Source organism: Aquarana catesbeiana, linkage group LG08 (assembly GCF_042186555.1).
Source record: "Aquarana catesbeiana isolate 2022-GZ linkage group LG08, ASM4218655v1, whole genome shotgun sequence".
In the NCBI taxonomy this organism is placed as follows: Eukaryota; Metazoa; Chordata; class Amphibia; order Anura; family Ranidae; genus Aquarana; species Aquarana catesbeiana.
The window spans coordinates 209799571-209822755 of record NC_133331.1 but is presented as its reverse complement, the minus strand read 5'-3'; the positions used below and the strand labels follow the sequence as shown (position 1 = coordinate 209822755).

Sequence of the window (23185 nt, the reverse complement as noted above, 5' to 3'; positions counted from 1 at the left end):
CATACAGCCAACAACATAAAGACTTCTAGGAACAGATGTCAGATTTTTATTGCAATTGTGTCTCAACTAGAGAGATTGTCCTTTACTTCCTATCCTGGTGACACCTGGTACTGGGACAGAAAGGCAGAGGAAATTATCACAGCACCTATACGTCCATCTTTGTTCCTAATGGTGACATTTCTTCTCATTTCCTATCTCAGTGACAACACAAGAAATCAGAGGAGATTTACACAGCGGGGACGCTGACATCTACAGGTTCATCCTATCCAATTAAATATATTTGTGGCAAAATATACCCACAAGACTACTGCAATAGTGCAAGTTCAGGATTGTGGCATACTATGTGTTAGATCTAGTGATGCACTAATATAATATACATATTTTCATTATTTATTGAATAGTCTTTTTAGGACTAGTTCTGTTTCAGTACAGAGCCAGTGCTGAAGTAGGCCCCATATTATGCAGGTCACTTCCAGATAGCAACAAAAAAAGATATCTTTAATCTACAGGTCACACAGCCTATCCTAGCATGGATGTTTTATTTTCTATACAAAAGAGCCTTTAAAGGGGAATTGGTCTCAATGTAAAGAGTGCTTGAGCATGCAGCAGTCCATTAATCAGGTAGAATAACAAGTTTTTGCTGAGTCAGTCAGTGACTGGATCACTGTTAATATTTAATACAAAATTCACTCCGCCTGCAGCAATGACGATTCTGCAGTTTTTTTTGGATTCCTATCAAAATGCAGCTTTCCACTAGTCAGAGATAGACTTTTAATTTATTGAATACTATTTGAGTTACAAAACAGTTATAATATATTAAAGAGAATGTAAAAAAAAAAACCTGTTGATTTTTCATACTTAAAGGGGTTGTAAACCCTCAAGGTTTTTCACCTGCATTCTATGCATTAAGGTGAAAAACCTCCTGTGATGCAGCAGCCCCCCAGAGCCCCCCTTTTACTCACCTGAACCGGATCTTTCCAGCGATGAGCACACCAGCTCCAGCCGGTGTCTTGGGTCCTCACTGGATAGACTGATAGCAGCAGAAGCCATTGGCTCCTGCTGCTGTCAATCAAATCTAATGACGCGGGAGCCGGGGGCGGGGCCAAATCTTGCTGTCTGTGTCAATGGACGCAGCAGCAGGACACGAGAGCGCGCCCACACAAGTGCCCCCAGGAAAAGCGCTTCTCCATGGGGGCACTCAAGAAGAGGAGGAACCAGGAGCGCCACGGAGGGAGCCCAGAAGAGGGGGATCGGGCCACTCTGTGCAAAACCCTTGCACAGAGGAGGTAAGTATGACATGTTTGTTATTTTACAAACTTAAAAATGTAAAATCATTTTAAAATGTATTCATGCTTTTTTACAACAATACTCCTAAATAACCGCTGACTAGTCTAAAAAATACAAAAGTCCATTAGCACATATCCTAAATCATTTTTATTAGACTAATTACAATAATTTATTAACTCGATGCACTTCCTGGATGTGGTGGGTTGCTGGGCAGTCTGTTATTCTTTTTACTGCTATTGAAGTCCATTGGGGGATTACACCATTCTGTCTATATTGGTGACCATTGTCAAGGAAAAAGAAAGTGAGGGGAAATGCAAAATGTTAGCATTGTCCCCAAAACATAATGTTATGGGATAATACTGTAGGGACAACTGTTCAAGAAGGGACTTCCCCTCACTTTGGGAGAGTTCCTCTCACTTCCTGTTGCATCTCCGGCACAAGAACTACCACTGGACCACTATTTTCTCCCACTGACACCAATGATGGGACATTATTCCTCCCACTGATACCAATGACGGGGCACTATTCCTCCTACTGACACCAATGATTGGACATTATTCCTCCCACTGATACCAATAATGGGGCATTATTTCTCCCACTGATGGGAAACTACTTCTCCCACTGATTCAAATGAATGGACACTATTTCTCCCACTAATACCAATGATGGGTAGGGGTGCAACGGATCAAAAAACTCACGGTTCGGATCGTTCCTCGGATCAGGAGTCACGGTTCGGATCATTTTCGGATCAACAAAAAAAAAATCTCCCCCACAGTAATATCCACAATCTCTCTATTGGCAGCGTATTGGCAGGGCATTGCAACAGGGTATTGGCAGGGCATTGCAGCAGGGTATTGCGGCAGGGCATTGCAGCGTAATGGCAGGGCATTGCAGAGTATTGGCACTGCTGCCATCCGATCTCTCCCCTCCACTGTACAGATCAGTACACAGAGGGGAGCGAGAGAGGAACCGGCATCATGACATGACGCCGGTTTGTTACAAGTGATCGCTCCGTCATTCGACGTGCTAAACGGCCGCCGGGTGTACCAAGATGGCCGCTGCTCCGGAGCTAGGCCAAAGCCGCGGCCTTTCCTATGGCCGAAGCCACAGAGGTGTCCCGTACGGATCAACCTCCGCGGATCGGATCAAACTCCGCGGATCGGATCACGGATCGATGACGATCCTTTGCACCCCTAATGATGGGACACTATTTCTCCCACTGATGGGACACTATTCCTCTCTAACATCATTGATGGGCACTATTCCTCCAACTAACACCAAAGATGCACTGTTTACTCCCACAATTTGAATTCCAAATGGTCAGTCTGATCCCTCTAAAGTCTAAAAGACATTAAACTGGCCCTTGTTTAGAAAGTTTGGAGACCCCTGCATTGGAGTGAACTATAAAAAGCAATACCCTGTACCACCTTTTGAGTGAGTGAGAATTAAGGAGGTCTAATAATTCAACAAGGTTCAATGCTAACAGCAAACATTACTTTCCTTTTTTGAATGAGGATGAATGCGGAAATCTAATTGATTGTTATGTGCAATACAGACTGTCTGTGACAATTTTTCTTTTGGCACGGTTATAAATAAAATCCATCATGTCTAATGACAATATGTCATTGGTATGATGTGTTTGTGATGGGATATTTAGAATATTTAGAAGCCATGAAACAGTTTTCTAGAACTTACAAACATTTTAAAAGCAAGGAAAAACAGGACAGTATCCATTAACATTACCATCTGATATAGTCTGTAGGTCGGCATCTCCTAGATATTCTAGAGTTGCTTTCTCAGTTTTAGAAAGGAAATAATCGGTGTTGGCCAGTATTATTCCAGCTACTGCAGCTCCCAGGGCTCCGATGCTGAAGGACCACAATCCCATGCTGAAAATTTCTGATTCTGGAACAATCCACATCTCTGAAACATGAAATTGGTTACTAAGCTTAGGCAATTAAAAATGTACACCTGGAAACAAGTATAAATAAAGTAAATAAAGTGTATCTAATGCCAGTTTTTTTATATACAGTAGTTTTGGGCTCGGTTCTCACTAGCCCGACTCCACAGTCGCGTGACTTTCAATGCAACTTTGGAATATAACTTTGTAACGACTTCAATGCCACAGAGTGAGTGAAGTCACGTCAAAGTCAGATGAAGGTAGTGCAGGAAACTTTTCTAAAGTCAGACAGACTTGTGTAGCATCAGTTTGGACAGCTCTCATAGAGAAACATTGAATTTCACATGTCATAAGACTTGAGGTCTCACAAGTCGGATCCTGTGTTGCGCAAGCCTTTCGATAGAGCACCAAGGAGCTAGAACGCCAATAAGGTTTTTACTGCTGTATGTCCAATGTGGAAATTTACCCCTTCTTTTTTTCCTGATGACCAAAGTCACCCAGCCTGAAAGTGAGGGAAAGTCTTTCAAAGGGGCACCTGTTTTGGAGACAAATGTCTAAAGGACACTTTCTGTTGTGTCTAAATGGCAAAAAATGAAGGGAAATCTTCATAACGGGACATAGATGGCAGTGGTTTTAACCAATCTTATTGCAAAAAGGACACAAAAGTTTTGGCTTTAAGAACAACTGCAGGTAACAATGTCAATATATTCTTTAGATCACTGCAAACCCTATAAAACAATCATCACATGAAAACAGTCTTTATACCCAATTGAAACTTGCCAGCTAATATATGGAATCAGAGTTGGAGCAGAAGTACAGTACTTGTTTCTGCTTGGGAGATGTTCCTACAAGTGCTAACAAGAGCATCAGTGCTTAGAATGGCCTAAAATAGTGCTGCTCAATAATAGTCTATAGAGAACAGTAGGTAGGATAGATTAAAAAAAGAGCATGTGCTTACTGGTTAAAAAAGTGGCATGTTTTTAGCTTAATTTATGCAAACATCTGCAGAATCAGCTAAAGAAGTCACCACCTCAGTATAAATATAATTGAATGGAAATAGAAGCATGTCAGTCCTTGCACCTAGAACAAATTCTACATTCTGTCCAAATGGAACTAAACGGCCATTGTACTGGGAAGATTTTTATACCAGAAAGTTCTGAAATCTCACTATGCTCTTGGTCATCACTAAATCATCTGCACTGGCACCATGTTTTCAGTTTATATTAACAAAACTGATAGTCTGAACAGTGCAAAAATATGACCAAAACCTCTATGGACATAATATGCACTTTATTATATATTGCAAAGGTGGGTTTAAACCTCAAACTGGTTCCCAGAATTAAGCGTGTGGTCCAAGTTGGTTCTTATATTTAAAGCAGAAGTCATGGTAAAATTTGATTTAATCTGTAGCAGTCCTTACTCCTACTAAACGTCCCTAAGCTTTTAGCTTTTTCTTGATCTTATGACAGTGCCAGGCCCTGCCACTTTGAAAATGTAGGAGAAAAGGACACAGGATTTGCATTAAGGATTAATACGAAACTCCAGACTATCATTTCTGAGTGGAGAATGCTGTGTTTTTGGTTTTCTCTGGATTGTGTAGTCCCGGGTCGGGGCCGGAAGCTTGAAGGTTCCAAAGTGTATTGGGCGGAATGGAACCTTCAATCCTGTGTACAGATTTTACAGCATGCCTGCAGCCTGTGTAAGTACACAGGTGTGCAGGGCCGTTATATACTCAAGCCTGAGGATACCTCAGAGCTCCTAGTTTGGAGACACCCAGGAGTCAGAAGAGGCCCAGCCAGGAGTCAAAAGACAGGAGGTCTCACCCAGTGGTCAGAGGAGCTCCAGTCAAGAGACAAGAGTCAGGAGGTCTTGTTTCAGGAGTCAGGTGGGCACCTATCAGGATGTCAGGAGAACCCCTATCCAGAGGTCAGGAGTGGGCCGTGCAGCAGGGCGCTGCAATTAAAGGCTAAGCTAGCCAAGTGAACCAGGAGAGCTGGGCAACACAGTCAGAGGGAATGGTAAGACGAGCAGTTGTGCTGCTGACAAGGGAAACAGGTGGCTCTGCATTTTCAGTGGTCTGTTCTTGATGATGTGGAAGAACCCCTGCATGGGCAACTGAAGTTATGTGAAATTTCTGTTTTGTTAAATAAAAGTGGGCTGCCATGCCCTAAAATACAGTTTGGATTGGCACAACTCATTGGAAAAACATCTACCACATGAGTATAATCACCCCAATATATAAAATACAAAATCTTAGATAATGTTTCATATGGGCTTTACTGGTGGCACTACAATAAAATGGCAACAATTTTGCAACTTCCAGTGCCACCACGATTAACAGGTACACTAAAGTTGGAACCCTCAAGTGACAACTCTTGCTCTCCACTGTTCTCTCCATCCATATAGGCTGATTCACAGCAAAATATCCCTGTGTGTCCTTCCTAATAAGTGTTTAGCGGAGCAAATCTACTCCCAGTGTCATTAGACTACATTATATGCTACCAACTTGAGCCTTTGTAATGACCCCTTTTCCATCTTTTGAAATAAAAGCAGGACAGCCAAATCATGTGCCCGTATTTTAGTAGTTTATTTTGTAATACTTTCACAAATTGTATAAGTAAAGGATTCTACTGCACACACAGGGTGTTTTTCTACTGAACTATATCCTTAGTCTGCTGCTGTGAGTTGCACTTTAAGGAGAAGTAAGGAGCTATTACTAAAAGAAACTGCTCAGATCCTCAAACCCCCAATATGAACATAACATTTGGAATTTGATCATTATGGCAAATGTCCACCTTTTTCGATTCCTTCTATTTTACAGACCAGACTTCTTCAGTATTAGATCATAAAATCATCCAACAATGAATGGAAAGATTATGGGTATAAATCTGGTGCGTTTTTCATAAACCATATCAGTGGTTTGTGGAGCTCATATGACATTTAACCGAAAAACACAAAGAAGGATCAGATGACAATAGGGGTCTTCAAAGGGTTAGACAGTTTGCAAGGGAAAAAAGGTGACCAACTGAAGTTCTGTAGTGGAATATTGTTTCCAAAGGAAGTTTCCAAAACTCCAGGCCAGTGTGATGTTATGTGTGATGTTGCTTGTTACCACAGGTACTACTGCAGTAAGTCAGCCCCTCTCACGTTCATAACTTGCTTAGTCATGAAGAGTCATATCATTCAAAAAAGAAAAAAAAGTGTAAAAGCACCTTTCCAGGTGAATGTGTGTTCAGCTGCACGTGTGGGTGAACAAAAATGATCAAAGTTGAAAATGACATCCTGACATGTTTAGCCAAGGTGGATTAAGCTGCCGAAGTACAACCAAGGTAAACAGCATTTATTCTGATTAAATCATTTCACTATTTATCATTACAGATAGAAATCATCTATGTTTTACCTGGATTTCAATCATTATCTTAAAGTCAAACTCCAGGGAGGTAGCTAAACACAGAGATTAAAGTGGTTGTAAACCCTTACAGACCACTTTCACCTACAGGTAAGCCCAGATTAAGGCTTACCTGTAGGTGTTTGAAATATCTCCTAAACCTACACGGTTTAGAAGATATTTATTTCCCCAAACGATGCTGTCTTCTGCGCCGATGTATTCGGTGCATGCGCACTCTTGAAAGGGCACGCTGTGCTGTTTCAAGCTGGGGTCATGCTGTGACTGGCGGCTCCCGCACTAATGCGCGAGAGTGACATCACGCGACTCAGGCCAGTCACAGAGCCAGAGTTCGCGGCCCCGGAAGGAGGAGGGGTGAAGAATGGACGCTCGCTGCCAGTGAGGAAATTGGGGACATCGCAGGCTCCTGTGTCAGGTAATTGACACATAATGGGCTACTATGCAATAGTGCATAGTAGCCCATTATGCTTTACCTTTGCAGGTAAACAAAGAGGAAGTAAAACCCAATAGGGTTTACTTCCTCTTTAAACACAGCTGTTTTATTGTATTTCTGTCCATCCAGTCCTCAGATAAACATGCCTCTGTCACACAGCAAAAAGCTGTCTGGCAGTACAGGACACCTTATGTTTCTCTGCAGCAGTTAAATGGGTTCTAAAGCCTTGTTTTTTTCTTTAAAATAATAAACACATTATACTTTCCTGTTCTGTGTAATGGTTTTGCTTCTCCCAAAGGCGCTTCTGGCCCCTTCCTCTTGGCAAGAAGGGGGCACTCATGCATGCTTCCTACTGAGCTGCCCCTGTGTGTCTATGGGACACACAGAGCATGGCTCAGTCCCGCCCCCTACTCCCTCCTCACTGGCTGTAATTGACAGCAGTGGGCTCTGTCTCAGCCAATCAAGAGAGAGAGTCCCAGGAGAGCCTAGGCCAGTGATGGTGAACCTTGGCACCCCAGATGTTTTGGAACTACATTTCCCATGATGCTCAACTACAGTGCAGAGTGCATGAGCATCTTGGGAAATGTAGTTCCAAAACACCTGGAGTGCCAAGGTTCACCATCACTGGCCTAGGCTCTCCTGGGACTCTCTCTCTTGATTGGCTGAGACAGAGCCCACTGCTGTCAATTACAGCCAGTGAGGAGGGAGTAGGGGGCGGAACTGAGCCATGCTCTTTGTGTCCCATAGACACACAGGGGCAGCTCAGGAGGAAGCATGCATGAGTGCCCCCCTCTTGCCAAGAGGAAGGAGCCAGAAGCGCCTTCGGGAGAAGAAAAACAATTACACAGAACAGGAAAGTATAATGTGATGTCCCCATCACTGGCTGCGATGTCCCCATCACTGGCCTAGGCTCTCGTGCACATCGCTGCATTGGGGAGCTGCACCCTGAAGGTTTTTTACCTTCATGCATACTTACAGGTCTTGTCTACCCCCCAGCCTGTGACTGGATAGTGAAATGAGAAACAAAAGACTGATAAGTTTACCTATTCTCAGCCTGCTCCGGTATGATCAAGGGATCCCCTGTGTCAGCCAGCGGTAGCTGCGGAGGAATTGAGAGGGCACCCAACAATTGCTGGGTAAACCATGATGCGATGATGTCCACCAGAGGCTCCCATGGTGCAGCCATTGTCGGCGGTCCCTCCTCTCCCCTGCAGCTGCTACTGGCTGACACAGGGGAACTGGATCACATGACTGGACTAGAGGGGGCTGAAAACAGGTAAATATATATATATATACAAACCTTGCTAAAAGACATAAATTGGGATAAAATATTAGGAACAAAGAATACGGAGGAGAGATGGGTTTGCTTTAAGAGCATATTAAATAAGGGCATTAGCCAATGTATCCCATTGGGTAATACATTTAAAAGAGCGAACAAACATCCTGGATGGCTTAACTCCAATGTAAAAATGCATATAAAAGCAAAGGAGAAGGCCTTCAAAAAATACAAGGTTGAGGGATCATCCACAGCATTCAGAATTTATAAAGAATGCAATAAGAAATGTAAGGGTGCAATTAGGATGGCTAAGATAGAACATGAAAGACACATAGCGGAGGAGAGCAAAAAAAATCCCAAGAAATTCTTTAAGTATGTAAACAGTAAAAAAGGGAGGACAGACCATATTGGCCCCATAAAGAATGAGGAAGGACATCTGGTTACAAAGGATGGGGAGATGGCAGAGGTATTGAATTTATTCTTCTCCTCAGTCTTCACGAGTGAATCGGGGGGCTTCAGTAACCAAAACTGCAGTGTTTATCCTCATGACACAACACAGGAAGCACCTACATGGTTAACAGAGGACGGAATTAAAATTAGACTTGAGAAACTTAACATTAATAAATCACCGGGACCAGATGGCTTGCATCCGAGGGTACTTAGGGAACTCAGTCAGGTGATTGCCAGACCGTTGTTCCTAATTTTTACAGACAGTCTATTGACTGGAATGGTACCAGCTGATTGGAGAAAAGCCAATGTAGCACCAATATTTAAAAAGGGCCCAAAAAACATCCCTGGGAATTATAGACCAGTTAGCCTAACATCAATAGTATGTAAACTCTTGGAGGGGATGATAAGGGACTATATACAAGATTTTAGTAATAAGAATGATATCATTAGCAGTAATCAGCATGGATTCATGAAGAATCGTTCTTGCCAAACCAATCTATTAACCTTCTATGAGGAGGTGAGTTGCCATCTAGATAAAGGAAGGCCCGTAGACGTGGTGTATCTGGATTTTGCAAAAGCATTTGACACAGTTCCCCATAAACGTTTACTGTACAAAATAAGGTGCGTTGGCATGGACCATAGGGTGAGTACATGGATTGAAAACTGGCTACAAGGGCGTGTTCAGAGGGTGGTGATAAATGGGGAGTACTCAGAATGGTCAGGGGTGGGTAGTGGGGTCCCCCAGGGTTCTGTGCTGGGACCAATCCTATTTAATTTGTTCATAAACGACCTGGAGGATGGGATAAACAGTTCAATCTCTGTATTTGCAGACGATACTAAGCTAAGCAGGGCATTAACTTCTCCGCAGGATGTGGAAATCTTGCAAAAAGACCTGAACAAATTAATGGGGTGGGCGACTACATGGCAAATGAGGTTCAATGTAGAAAAATGTAAAATAATGCATTTGGGTGGCAAAAATATGAATGCAATCTATACACTGGGGGGAGAACCTCTGGGGGAATCTAGGATGGAAAAGGACTTGGGGGTCCTAGTGGATGATAGGCTCAGCAATGGCATGCAATGCCAAGCTGCTGCTAATAAAGCAAACAGAATATTGGCATGCATTAAAAGGGGGATCAACTGCAGAGATAAAACGATAATTCTCCCGCTCTACAAGACTCTGATCCGCCCGCACCTGGAGTATGCTGTCCAGTTCTGGGCACCAGTCCTCAGGAGGGACGTACTGGAAATGGAGCGAGTACAAAAAAGGGCAACAAAGCTAATAAAGGGTTTGGAGGATCTTAGTTATGAGGAAAGGTTGCGAGCACTGAACTTATTCTCTCTGGAGAAGAGACGCTTGAGAGGGGATATGATTTCAATTTACAAATACTGTACTGGTGACCCCACAATAGGGATAAAACTTTTTCGCAGAAGAGAGTTTAATAAGACTCGTGGCCACTCATTACAATTAGAAGAAAAGAGGTTTAACCTTAAACTATGTAGAGGGTTCTTTACTGTAAGAGCGGCAAGGATGTGGAATTCCCTTCCACAGGCGGTGGTCTCAGCGGGGAGCATTGATAGCTTCAAGAAACTATTAGATAATCACCTGAATGACCGCAATATACAGGGATATGTAATGTAATACAGACACATAATCACACACATAGGTTGGACTTGATGGACTTGTGTCTTTTTTCAACCTCACCTACTATGTAACTATATATAGATCTTTTTATACAAGCTAGTATAGGTGTTAGGAGGGTGAGGGGGCATTTCTAAAAATATTTAGGCTTTAGCTGGAATTCTACTTTAGAAGGATTTTAACAAGCAAACAAGCAAAAGTTAGGAGGAAGTGATTTGCAAAATCTTATTACTGAAGAAGCAGCAGCACATGTGATTCATGGCTGATGATAATGACTGATAATGATCTGTACACACTAGTTTATACAAGATTCTAATTTTCAAATCGTTACACTAGAAGATAGTAAACTCTTCCATATATGGGCATGTTCATCACATCAAATGAAGTAAGATCCTTGATGACCTCATCTTTGGAATGATCAGCAACCACCTGAAACAACCACAAAGTAAATTGATGACTTGATCAATCTTCCTCTTGGCGATTTCAGAAGGATTATCCAAGAGAAAGCCTCAAAGACGTGGGCAACTGAGATGTGCTCCTTCTGTTTATTCCTCGTTATTTACCAGTACAATAGTGAATTAGTGATGGTCAGACCTGTTATATTACTGAATAAAACAAGGAATGTGAAACTTCATTTGAATGATGGGGTCTATTTTAAAAGGATTGCTAGGCGAAAAGCTACCACTGTTGCCCGGCAAACACGGCATCTGGGCTGATTATTGCCTTATTGTAGAACATGGATCAACCTATTAGGTACTGTCCCTGCTACTATTTCTACTGGCGAGCTTACCTATTCTCAGCCTCTCAGTATGGCCAAGTGATCCCCTGTGTCAGCGGGCGGCAGCTGCAGGGGAATGGAGAGGACAGCCAACAACAGCTGGGAAAAACAAAAGCGATGTCATCAAACAGAGGCTCCCATAGTGCAGCCATTGTCGGTGGTCCCTCCTCTCCCCTTCACCTGCCACTGGCTGACACGGGGGATCTGGATCGAAGAGGACATACCCCGAAAGCTTGTCCTGAAAAATTGTATGTTAGTGCAAATAAAAAAAGTATCACAGACACTACTCAATTGTTTTTGTTGCAAGTGCACTAATCACCTCAAGCATTGATCAAACTTTACAATCAGATATGTGATGAAGGCTGCACATACAGTGGAACCTTGGATTACGAGCATACGAGCATAATCCGTTCCAGGAGAATGCTTGTAATCCAAAGCACTCACATATCAAAGCAAGTTTCCCTATAGAAGTCAATGGAAACGAAGATAATTCGTTCCGCATTGACTTTTATTGCATGCAATACTGCATGTGGCCAGAGGTGGGGGGGCGCTGGAAAGCCTGGGAAATACTCGGAGACCGCTTGGCTGAACTTGAAAACCCTCGGAAAGGCTCGAAAAGTATTTCCAAGTGATTCCGAATGGCTCTGAACAGTTCCGAGTGTCACAGGCGCCCCCGCACCTCTGGCCAAATGCGGTACTGCACACCACATTAGCTTGAATTCAACACCGAGTCAGGATTTAAAAAAAAAAAGTTGTCCGTCTTTCAAAACGCTCCTTAACCGCATTACTCGTTAACCACTGTACAAGTAAAGCTGCCCATACAAGGATCAAATTTGACCTTTAGGGTGGGTTCAGACCTCTGATGGATGCGGCTCACAGCAGGGGTCCGGTGCGTCCCTGTTCTCCATTTCAGGGATGAATCAAGGCCGAATTTTTGCCTGAATTCAGTCCTGAAACGGAGCCAAAGACGTGCAAGTCGCTCCTCAGCCGCAACGGAGATATGTGAACCGGGGAGGAAACCCGCATCCAATTTGCATAGGTTAATGACACCCCTAAATCAGTTTGCAGAACGCAGTGCGAACTGTGAAATTGGATGGAATCGGATCGCATGGGTCTAAACACCTATGCGTTTCGATTCCAGTGCAGACAAAAAAAGGATCCTGCACCATTTTGGTCCGAATGCGAGGCGATTTCAGCCATAAAAACTGTATGGCTGAATTCGCACTGCACAGACATCACAAGTGATGTGCACAGGCATGCAGTGCGAATCACATGTGATGTGTGGGATCGCACCAGTGTGAACCCAGTCTTAGAGCTGTGTATTATAAACAAAACATTTTTATTTATTTTTTTAATAAAATAATTTTCAGCATTTTGCATCTAATGGGGCGTACACACGGTCGGACTTTTCGGCTACAAAAGTCCAACAGCCCGTCCGACAAACTTTCGACTGACTTTCGACGGACTTGCGGCGGACTTTCTAACGAATGGACTTGCCTACATACGATCACACAAAAGTCAGACGGATTCGTACCCATTAGTCCCGGTTCACATATATGCAATGCGGGAACCAGTGCAAATCCAGTGCAGGTTCCTGCATCGCATGTCACCTTGCCGGTGGTTCACACTGACATCTGCGAACCACTGCAGGTGTCAATGCAAAGTTAAAGACACACCCAGACCGGTTCGCAGATCGCAGTGCGAACTACCAAATGGTGCAGGAATCTGATTGCATGGGTGTTTCCAGTGCAGACCAAAAATAGGGTCCTGCACCATGTTGGTGTGAATGTGATGCAAATTCAGCTGTACAATCTGTATGGCTGAATTAGCATCGCACAGACATCGCATGTGACTTGCACAGCAGATGTGAAAACACCTTCAGTGTTGATCTGCAGTACCTTTCTTTTTCCATGCATGAACTCCACTAATTCCTACATGACATTTACTAGGGTGGGCTTCTAGACCACATCAGACCTTGCCTGGGAGCAAGTACCCGATGAAGACTTTCCAAATGTGTAAACAGGAGGGGGAGGTTGAAGGTTATGCAATTTCTAAAAGGAGACTGAAGGTCCACTTTAAGAATTAGTAAGCGTTGCTTGTTATTAAAGCATGTCTACTGAGATAAGGAGTATAAATAAAAAGACAACGTCATACAAACAAAAAAGACCATCTGGGTTTATTCTGAAGGCAGGAAAACCTCAAGATTTAACAGATAGCAGATTTGTTTAACAATCAAATACCCCTAACTATTTCCTGTCAGTAAACAAAATAGAAGTCACACATTGTTGTTCAAAATGGAAATGAAAAATCAGTGGAGTCTTGGTCAGCCTTAGAGGAAACTATAATGCCGCGTACACACGGTCGGACTTTTCGTCTACAAAAGTCCAACGGACGCTGACGGACTAAAGCTGGCTGGTAATCCGATCGTGTGTGGACTTCTCCGGACTTTCAACTGACTTTTTCAGCCTCAAATCCGACGGACTTTAGATTTGAAACATGCTTCAAATCTTTCCGACGGACTCGAGTCCGGTCGAAAAATCCGCTCGTCTGTATGCTAGTCTGACGGACAAAAACCCACGCTAGGGCAGCTATTGGCTACTGGCTATCAACTTCCTTATTTTAGTCCGGTGTACGTCATCACGTAAGACTTCGACGGACTTTTGTGTGATCGTGTGTAGGCAAGTCTGTTCGTTAGAAAGTCCGCCGCAAGTCCGTCGAAAGTCCGTCGAAAGTCTGTCGGACAGGCTGTCGGACTTTTGTAGCTGAAAAGTCCGACCGTGTGTACGCGGCATTAGGCTAGGTTCACACTTTGTGCATGTCGGGAAAAACGCACAAGCATCATTTGATTACAAAAAGGGTAAAGTGTAACATAAGGGATTATTTTTTAAGTATAATCTAGAATTTAATGTGGACGCTTTTTGAAGTGCCAAAAACGAATTAGGGTATATATTGTACGCATAAATCTGTTGATTCAAGAGGACAAAAGTTCAGCCAGAACTCGGCCTTTTTGATTCAGTTCTGTCATTGTAACAAGACTGACGTTTGCTAATAGGTAAACACTCATACAGCATCCGCCCCGGCCTACTTTATGGCTTTCCAGCTGACAAATACAAATCAAAATGTTATACTTTTCATTCTGAAAAGCACCGGTGTCAACATGATGTGAGTGGGTGACATGAAAGGTGAGGTGTATGGAGGTGGAAGCTCTCCCATCATCAGTGATATCAGTGGAAGTACAATATATAGTGGGAGGACATCTACTGGACTTGCTGATTTAACATTGTCCATCTCATCCAACTGGCTCCTTGAGTTCATCTGATGAAAAAGAATTCCCTGACTGAAAAGAAAAAGTGTTGGGGAAATATGGAGAGTGCCACTGTCCTGGTTGTCGTGCTGATCCAATGGCTTTAAAATGTGGCACAAGTATCCCATTTTGATTTTCTCTGACCTTCTAATCCCCATGGTGGTTCTGGGTAAGTGATTTGAAGGGGGGAATTTACGAAAACTGGTGCACATAGAATCTGCAGAGTAATCAATCAGCTTCTAATGCTGGCCATACACTATACGAAAAATCGGCCGAAAAATCGTTCGTATAGACACTTTGTTCGTTTTTCGGCAAGTTAATGGGCACAAATCGATAATCGTTTGTGACGTTTTTGTGGTAAAAAAACGAATGGGAAGTTTGGTAAATTTCTGCCGAACGTACGATAAATTGCAAGGTTAATGTGTTTCCCGTCCGAACTGTCTGCACTAGGTGTATGTAAAAAAACGAACAAAAAATTATTTATTCATGTCCACTGAACAATTTATCGGTCATTATATGATGGCACGATCGTTTGCGGTCACGGTCGAACGTTCGTTTTTCGAAAATGGGTTCGGCCGATTTTCTGTATAGTGTATGGCCAGCATTACTTCAGCATGTTCAATTAAGTTTTGACAATAAAACCTAGAAGCTGATTGGCTACCATGCACAGCTGCACCAGATTCTGTCTGCACCAGTTTTAATAAATCTCTCCTGAAAAGTCCTAAAATGGCAGCCCCATTTTTCTCCCAGTGCATGTTTGCTTGAAATGCTTATAGGGCCTCCTGTCCCTTTAACCGGCTCCCGACCAGCGCACACCGATGTGCGTCGGCAGAATGGCACGGCTTGGCAAATGGGCGTACCCGTACGTCCCTTTAAATTTGTCGCTGTGCCATTGCCTGCGCGCCTCCGTATGTTGGGTCGCGGGTCCCGCAGACACGATCGCCGCGGGGATACCCGCGATCGCCTCACGGAGAGGAAGAACGGGCAGATGTTAATGTAAACAAGCATCTCCCCGTTCTGCCTAGTGACAGTGTCACTGATCTCTGCTCCCTGTGATCGGGAGCAGAGATCAGTGACATGTCACACGTAGCCACGCCCCCCACAGTTAGAAACACTCCCCAGGACATACTTAACCCCTACACTGCCCCTAGTGGTTAACCCCTTCACTGCCAGTGCCATTTACACAGGAATCAGTGCATTTGTATAGCACTGATTGCTGTATAAATGACAATGGTCCCAAAAATGTGTCAAAAATGTCCGATGTGTCTGCCATAATGTCGCAGTCACGATGAAAATCGTTGATCGCCGCCATTACTAGTAAAAAAAAAAAAAATATCAATAAAAATGCCATAAAACTATCCCCTATTTTGTAGACGCTATAACTTTTGCACAAACCAATCAATAAACGCTTATTGCGTTTTTTTGTTTTTTTTACCAAAAATATGTAGAATACGTATCAGCCTAAACTGAGGAAAAAAATGTTTTTTTAAATATTTTTTGGGGATATTTATTATAGCAAAAAGTAAAAAATAATGCGTTTTTTTCAAAATTGTCGCTATTTTTTTGTTTATAGCGCAAAAAATAAAAACCGCAGAGGTGATCAAATACCACCAAAAGAAAGCTCTATTTGTGGGAAAAAAAGGACGTCAATTTTGTTTAAGAGCCACGTCGCACGACCGCGCAATTGTCAGTTAAAGCGACGCAGTGCCGAATCACAAAAAGTGCTCTGGCCAGGAAGGGGGTAAATTCTTTCGGGGCTGAAGTGGTTGCATAAATGACCATAATGCCATGCACATGAGGTTGGTGCGACCTACCGGAGTAAAAATGTTAGGACAGCTCTGCAAGATGGTGTTGCAATGAAGTTCCCATTTGATATACAGTAGATTGCCTCCTTCACTTTTTCCAGCTGCCGTTATTATCCTTACCTTGAGCTGGCTGGTGCACTGTCATCCCCAGTATCTGTTTGCTCAGTGATGCCTACAGCCTCACACTGATCACAGCTGCTTGGTCTCAGATGTTCCCCATCTATGCTGTTTCACTTCAATGTAAGTGTGCTGCTTATTTTAATAAAGTAATTTTTATTTGCTACTGACCTCAGCATACAATTCTTGGATTCTTTATTAAAGCCTTTCACGTGAGCGCCTTCCATTCAGATCAGTAGGGGTCTTTGAGCTGATCCTCCCTGCTGATTGGAGCAGAGCTGGGCAGGTCAAAAAGAGCAGACATAAACAGCCCCGCTTTGCTCTATGAGCGGCCGAGTGTAAACAGACACCCCTGCTGTTCCTTTTCTTCTGCCTTTATAGAGAAACCTGTGTCCGGTCCTATCATTACTCAGTGTTCATAAATGAGTAAACATTTTCTAATTTTTATTCAAAAATAAGCCTGCCCAAGTACTAATATGGGAGCTTTCACTGGTGACTTTTCTTAACGTGACACTAGTTTTACTTACCTGGTCCTCATCGCGTTCATACTGCTAGATTGATCCCCGCAGTATCTTTTCCCCCATGCTCCAGAGGTCTAAGGTCTTGATGTCGTCAAGACCAATGCCTGGTTAAAAGCCCTGCATTGTATGTGAGGACACCGAGGGAGAGTCCGCTGGTAGAGCATGGGGGTGGGGGGTGCAGGCGTCGGCTGAGGAAGAAGAGGATCGGGTAAGTAAAAATACTTTTGCTTTCCCCTAAACTAGCATACCCATGTGCTGCAGGCACAACCAAGGGAGAATTTTCAGATTTCGGATCTCCCAGAGTTGGGCTTTAAGAATACATACTTGAATAGAATTTGCTTTTAAACCAACGTTTAGTGTCACTAAAACGCAATTCAACTTCTATTTTTTCTTTTTTTTTAAGTGTGCCCATTCCAGAATAGGAAAGTTTGGGGATATAGCAAACAATGCTCTAGAACAGGGGTAGGCAACCTCGGCACTCCAGCTGTGGTGAAACTACAAATCCCATCATGCCTCTGCCTCTAGGAGTCATGCCTTTGATTGTCAGGGTCTTGCAATGTCTCATGGGACTTGTAGTTTCACCACAGCTGAAGGGACGAGGTTGCCTACCCCTGCTCTAGAAGTATCCTGGGGGGCGAAATATAATGGAGAGAGTTTAGTTGGGCTATAAAGGAAACGTGTACTGAGGGAATATGAAGGCTGCCATTGCTAATCTCTTTCCTGAAAATACCATCTCTCTGGCTGCTATGGTGATCCAATGGATTCAGTACTTCCTGAGGCCCAATTCAGACAGGACGAACTCCATTCAGCGTTTCAGAGGATGTCTCTGCTGATCCCCGCTGAGCAGGCAGATGACTGGGCCATGTTCGCTCCGCTATGCAAAGCAGACACAGCCTGCTCTACTCTATACGGCTGATTAGATAGGATGACAGTCAGATGGAAACGGACATGCGGTCCGTTTCCATCTGACTATCATCTGATCCGATCCACCGGACAGATGGGGAATGGATTTCCAGCCGTCTTTTTTTGGTGGCCTGGATTTGATCGGATGCCAATGGGTGTCAGCGGACACAAGTCCGCTGACATCCGCTGCTCAGTAGAGAGCTATGGATGGTCTGATCGGGCTTGCCTGAAAAACAGATAGGTGGACCCGATCGGAATATTCGTGTGAAAGGGGCCTTAGTCACTGTCCTGGAACAAGCAAGCAAATTAGGATATCTGGCTTCACAAAGTATTGTAGCTAAGAAAATCAAGATGACAGTAAAAAAAAAAAAAAATAAAAAAAAAAATACATGTACAAATAATGTACATTCTGCCTCTCCTTTTTGCCAAGTTTCTGACTCTCCTTTTTGCCAATAATAAAATTATTTCTATTTCTGAAGCACAAGGTTATGCTGAGGAACAAAGCAAACAATGATGATGCCATATCAGCTGCCAAATAATTTCCATCTACATGCATTTTAACAGAAGAACACGCCTTAGAGGTTAAGCGCAATCCGCCTTATTTGTACTGATATAAACATGGCTTGCATCAGAGCACATTTGTCTTTTCCTCAAGCTCAAAGTAATTAGCAAAAAAAAAACAAAACGAATATCGCATGCACCAACAGATATTTGATTTATATACAGTATAGCTATCTTTACACGCAATGCCATGTAAATAAAATGACTGCTCATAAGTCAAAAGATGACAGTGATTAGGCGCCCTCTTTATAGTGACATAGAAGGAGCACCCATCTTCTAGACATCTTCTACACATACAGAGTTTTTTAAGGGAAAGAAGTGGAATGTTATGCAATGGCCAAGTCAATCACCTGACCTGAATCCGATTGACCATGCATTTCACTTGCTGAAGACAAAACTGAAGGGAAAATGCCCCAAGAACAAGCAGGAACTGAAGACAGTTGCAGTAGAGGCCTGGCAGAGCATCACCAGGGATGAAACCCAGCATCTGGTGATGTCTATGCGTTCCAGACTTCAGGCTGTAATTGACTGCAAAGGATTTGCAACCAAGTATTAAAAAGTGAAAGTTTGATGGATGATTGTTAATCTGTCCCATTACTTTTGGTCCCTTAAAAAGTTGGAGGCACATATACAAACTGTTGTAATTCTTACACCGTTCACCTGATTTGGATGTAAATACCCTCAAATTAAAGCTGAAAGTCTGCAGTTAAAGCACATCTTGTTTGTTTCATTTCAGATCCATTGTGGTGGTGTATAGAGCCAAAAAGATTAGAATTGTGTCGATGTCCCAATATTTATGGACCTGACTGTATGTTGTAAAGCGCTGCGTAAACTGTCGGCGCTATATAAATCCTGTATAATAATAATAAAAGGGACCACTGTCTCACGTTTGGTTACAGGGTTGGCCATGTTAACTCACATTTGGTAGGCAGTAATGGCGTCAAATGAAACCCAATCAACTGAATGGGGTGGAGCTGCGCTGCCACGGAACCTCAGTCCTATCTTGGTCCTCTTTCTGGTTCAGGCAGCCCAGCCTCTGATGGCATGTCAGCTCACTCCTGAGATGGACTATGCGATTTACAGTGTACATGACCGCAACTAATGTGAACAGCTTGCTCCACACAAACCAAAGTGAATGGAAAAGGAGAGGTTGGGGAACTTATGGAGGATGTTACATAGAAGCAGAAAAACACAGTAAGAAGTGATTTCATGAAAAATAGATTACAGAACCATTAAAGGAACTTTACCCATAACAATTTGAGATCAATTAATGTTCTTTGGCAAAAGAACAAACATTCCACGTTCATAATTATGTTACCAAAAATTTGTGTTTACTGGAAATTGCCTCCAGCATTGCTCCTATTTCTGCTTGCTGAAGGCCGCCATTTTGTTGAAGCCTAGAAAAGTTACTTCCTTATTAGAAAATCTCCCCCTCTCCTTGGTCTCAAAAGCTATATGTCACTTTCTTCAATTAAAATATGTACATTTCCAGTCTTGATTGTTTCTATGTCTTGGCTTAGCTAGAGAGGAAGGCTGACAGAAGCTTTATGCCGCGTACACATGAGCGGACTTTACGGCAGACTTGGTCCGGCGGACCAGACTCAGTCGGATAATTCGATCGTGTGTGGGCTCCAGCGGACTTTTTTTTCCCCAAAAGTTCGACGGACCTAGAAATGAAACATGTTTCAAATCTTTCCGACGGACTCGAGTCCAGTCGAAAAATCCGCTCGTCTGTATGCTAGTTCAAAAACTGACGCTAGGGCAGCTATTGGCTACTGGCTATGAACTTCCTTATTTTAGTCCAGTCGTACGTCATCACGTACGAATCCTTCGGACTTTGATGTGATCGTGTGTACGCGGCATTACTGTGCTGATGTTCACAGGCTACTTTGAGGGAGAAAGGAGAGAATATCAGGGAGATAAGATAAGACACTATCCTTGTAAGTAAAGCTGGTCATACATGGAACGAAATGCGGACAGCCAACTCACCAAAATCTCCAACCACATCACTTCTGGTGAATCTCAGCAGCAGTAATTGCAGATTTCGATGACTTGGCTGTTTTGACAGAACACCGGCAGCGTATAAACAATGGTACATGACCAGTTGGCTGTTTTGACAGAACACCGGCTAAAAAGTAAAAAAAGATGTCACTGCCATGTTGTTGGTTACTAGCGGGCGGACTAACAATGTCCACTCATTATATAGTGTACAGTAGTGTATACGCTGCTGATGTTCTGTGATAACAGCCAAGCCGTCAAAATCTGCAATTACTACTGCTGGAGAGTAGTCATTGTGTTCTGAGGGTCAAGAAGGCTCCCCGCCGGCATAACACAATAGCGCTGCGGGAGGAATTAACCCATCAACACTGATGGGGAATCGAGCGATTTTCTTTCTTTCTTTCTTTCTCTTTCTTTCTTTCTTCCCATGGTGGAAAGAAAGAAAGAAAGAAAATCGCTCGATTCCCCATCAGTGTTGATGGGTTAATTCCGCCCGCAGCGCTATTGTGTTATGCCGGCGGGGAGCCTTATTGACCCTCAGAACACAATGATTACTGCTAGCGGCTATAGCACATGATCACATGTAGAAAAATCTGACAGGCTGGATGTACCAAAGTTGATCAATAGATCGTGATCTGCCAAAACAGCCAACTCGCCAAAATCTTCAACCACGTCACTTCCAGTGACTCTCCAGCAGTAGTAATTGCAGATTTTGATGACTTGGCTGTTATCACAGAACATCAGCAGCGTATACACTACTGTACACTATATAATGAGTGGACATTGTTAGTCCGCCCGCTAGTAACCAACAACATGGCAGTGACATCTTTTTTTACTTTTTAGCTGGTGTTCTGTCAAAACAGCCAACTGGTCATGTACCATTGTTTATACGCTGCCGGTGTTCTGTCAAATACAGCCAAGTTGTCGAAATCTGCAATTACTGCTGCTGAGATTCACCAGAAGTGATGTGGTTGGAGATTACCGTATATACTCGAGTATAAGTCGAGTTTTTCAGCACATTTTTTTGTGCTGAAAGTGCCCCCCTCGACTTATACTCGAGTCAAGCACTTTTCTGCAGCAAAAAAATTCATTTTCCGAACCAACTTTAGGGCCCCTTATCTCAGGGCCACTTAGTGCTAGGAATCCCAAATTTGGTGTGCAAACCCAGTGGAACTGGTACCACAACATATCCAAAGATGGAGTTCCTAGCACTAAGTGGCCCTGAGATACCGGGCCCCAAAATCGGTTCGGAAAATGTCATTCTCTGCTGCAGAAAAGTGCTTGACATTTCCTGAACCAACTTTGGGGCCCCGTATCTCAGGGCCACTTAGTGCTAGGAACCCCAAATTTGGTGTGCAAACCCAGTAGAACTGGTACCATAACATATCCAAAGATGGAGTTCCTAGCACCAAGCCAGTTCGGAAAATGTCATTCTCTGCTACAGAAAAGTGCTTGACATTTTCTGAACCGATTTTTGGGGCCCTGTATCTCGGGGCCACTTGGTGCTAGAAACCTCAGCTTTGGATATTTCATGGTGCTAGTTCCACTGGGTTTGCACACTGAATTTGGGGTTCTTAGCACTAAGTGGCCCCAAGATACGGGGCCCCAAATTCGGTCAACTGTGTGCATCTGCAGCAATGTCATTTTGGGACCCTTTGGGTTCAGAGACCCCAAATTTTGGCTGCAGCTAGGGGGCATCTAGGAACCCTTAACTACCGAGTTTGAAGTTCGGGGGACCTATGGCTGTAAATGGGCACAGTGAGGCATGCAAATGGGCACAGTGAGGCTGCAAATGGGCATTGTTGACCCTCTTTTCCACTTACAGTAGCTGTGCATTTCTCACCCTCGTCTTATACTCGGGTCAATAAGTTTTTCCCATTTTTTTGTGGTAAATTAGGGCCTCGACTTATACTCGGAACTACTTTATGTGCTAACTGCCAAACTCTTTTGGGTCTCCCTGCCAGCAGGTTTGTCCTGTCACTTCTGCTTTTCTTTTCTTCCTGCCTAATCTGTGTTCCCTCAGCACAGTCTGTGTCATTTCTGTTGCTTTCCTCCCCCTTCAGCAACAGAAAATCTTAAAGCTGTCAGATCGGCCTCTAGTGACTCTGATTTTAAGCACAGTGCAGAGAATAGAGAGCAATTGAGCAAATGCTGGGGTGAGACAGTGTATTACTGAATTTTAAATAGTATAGGCACTTGTAAAGTCTTACACCTGCAAAAGGTGCCACCCTGAAGTGCTCTAGCAGAACCTAAAGCGTAGCTCCACCCAAAACGTAAAGCTCTGCTTGTTCGCACCCTCCCTCCACTGCCAAATTTGGCACTTTTTGGGGGGGAGCGAGTACCTGGTTTTCACAGGTACCCACTCCCACTTCTGAGTAAGATTGCCAATCAGCGATCTACGACATTTCTGGTCCCTCCTTTTTTTACAGACTGGAGCTCTTCTTTCATTTTCTGACTAATGTTCCACTTTGAGTAGTGTATAAATTATTTTAGGAGAATAAGGATATAATTTAGTGGCACTTTAATTAACCACTTGCCGACCGCACTATAGACGAAAGGCGATTACAGCGCGGTCCTCCAGTTCTGGGAGGGAGCCCATGGATGTCCTCCCAGAATCTAGCCCTCGGGCGTGCTCTATGAGCACTGTGTCCCCTTGGACACAGCTGATCACAGATAGGGGTAAAGGGCCAATCACAGCAGCTCTTTACCATATGATCAGCTGTGTCCAATCACAGCTTATCACATCTAAACAGACTTGCCGATTATCAACAATTCTTTCATCACACGCTGTGTCTGTGTGAGGA

General features: G+C 43.5%; 1 protein-coding gene across 1 annotated transcript in view; it reads right to left on the bottom strand.

The window, feature by feature from the left end:
- Positions 1-23185, bottom strand: part of PRXL2A (peroxiredoxin like 2A) — a 108342-nt gene that overhangs the window by 45514 nt on the left and 39643 nt on the right. The window contains exon 2 of the mRNA XM_073596878.1: positions 3031-3210. Within this exon, the coding sequence (XP_073452979.1) occupies positions 3031-3208 (178 nt within the window). The 5' untranslated portion in view covers positions 3209-3210. The remainder of the gene's footprint in view (positions 1-3030; positions 3211-23185) is intronic.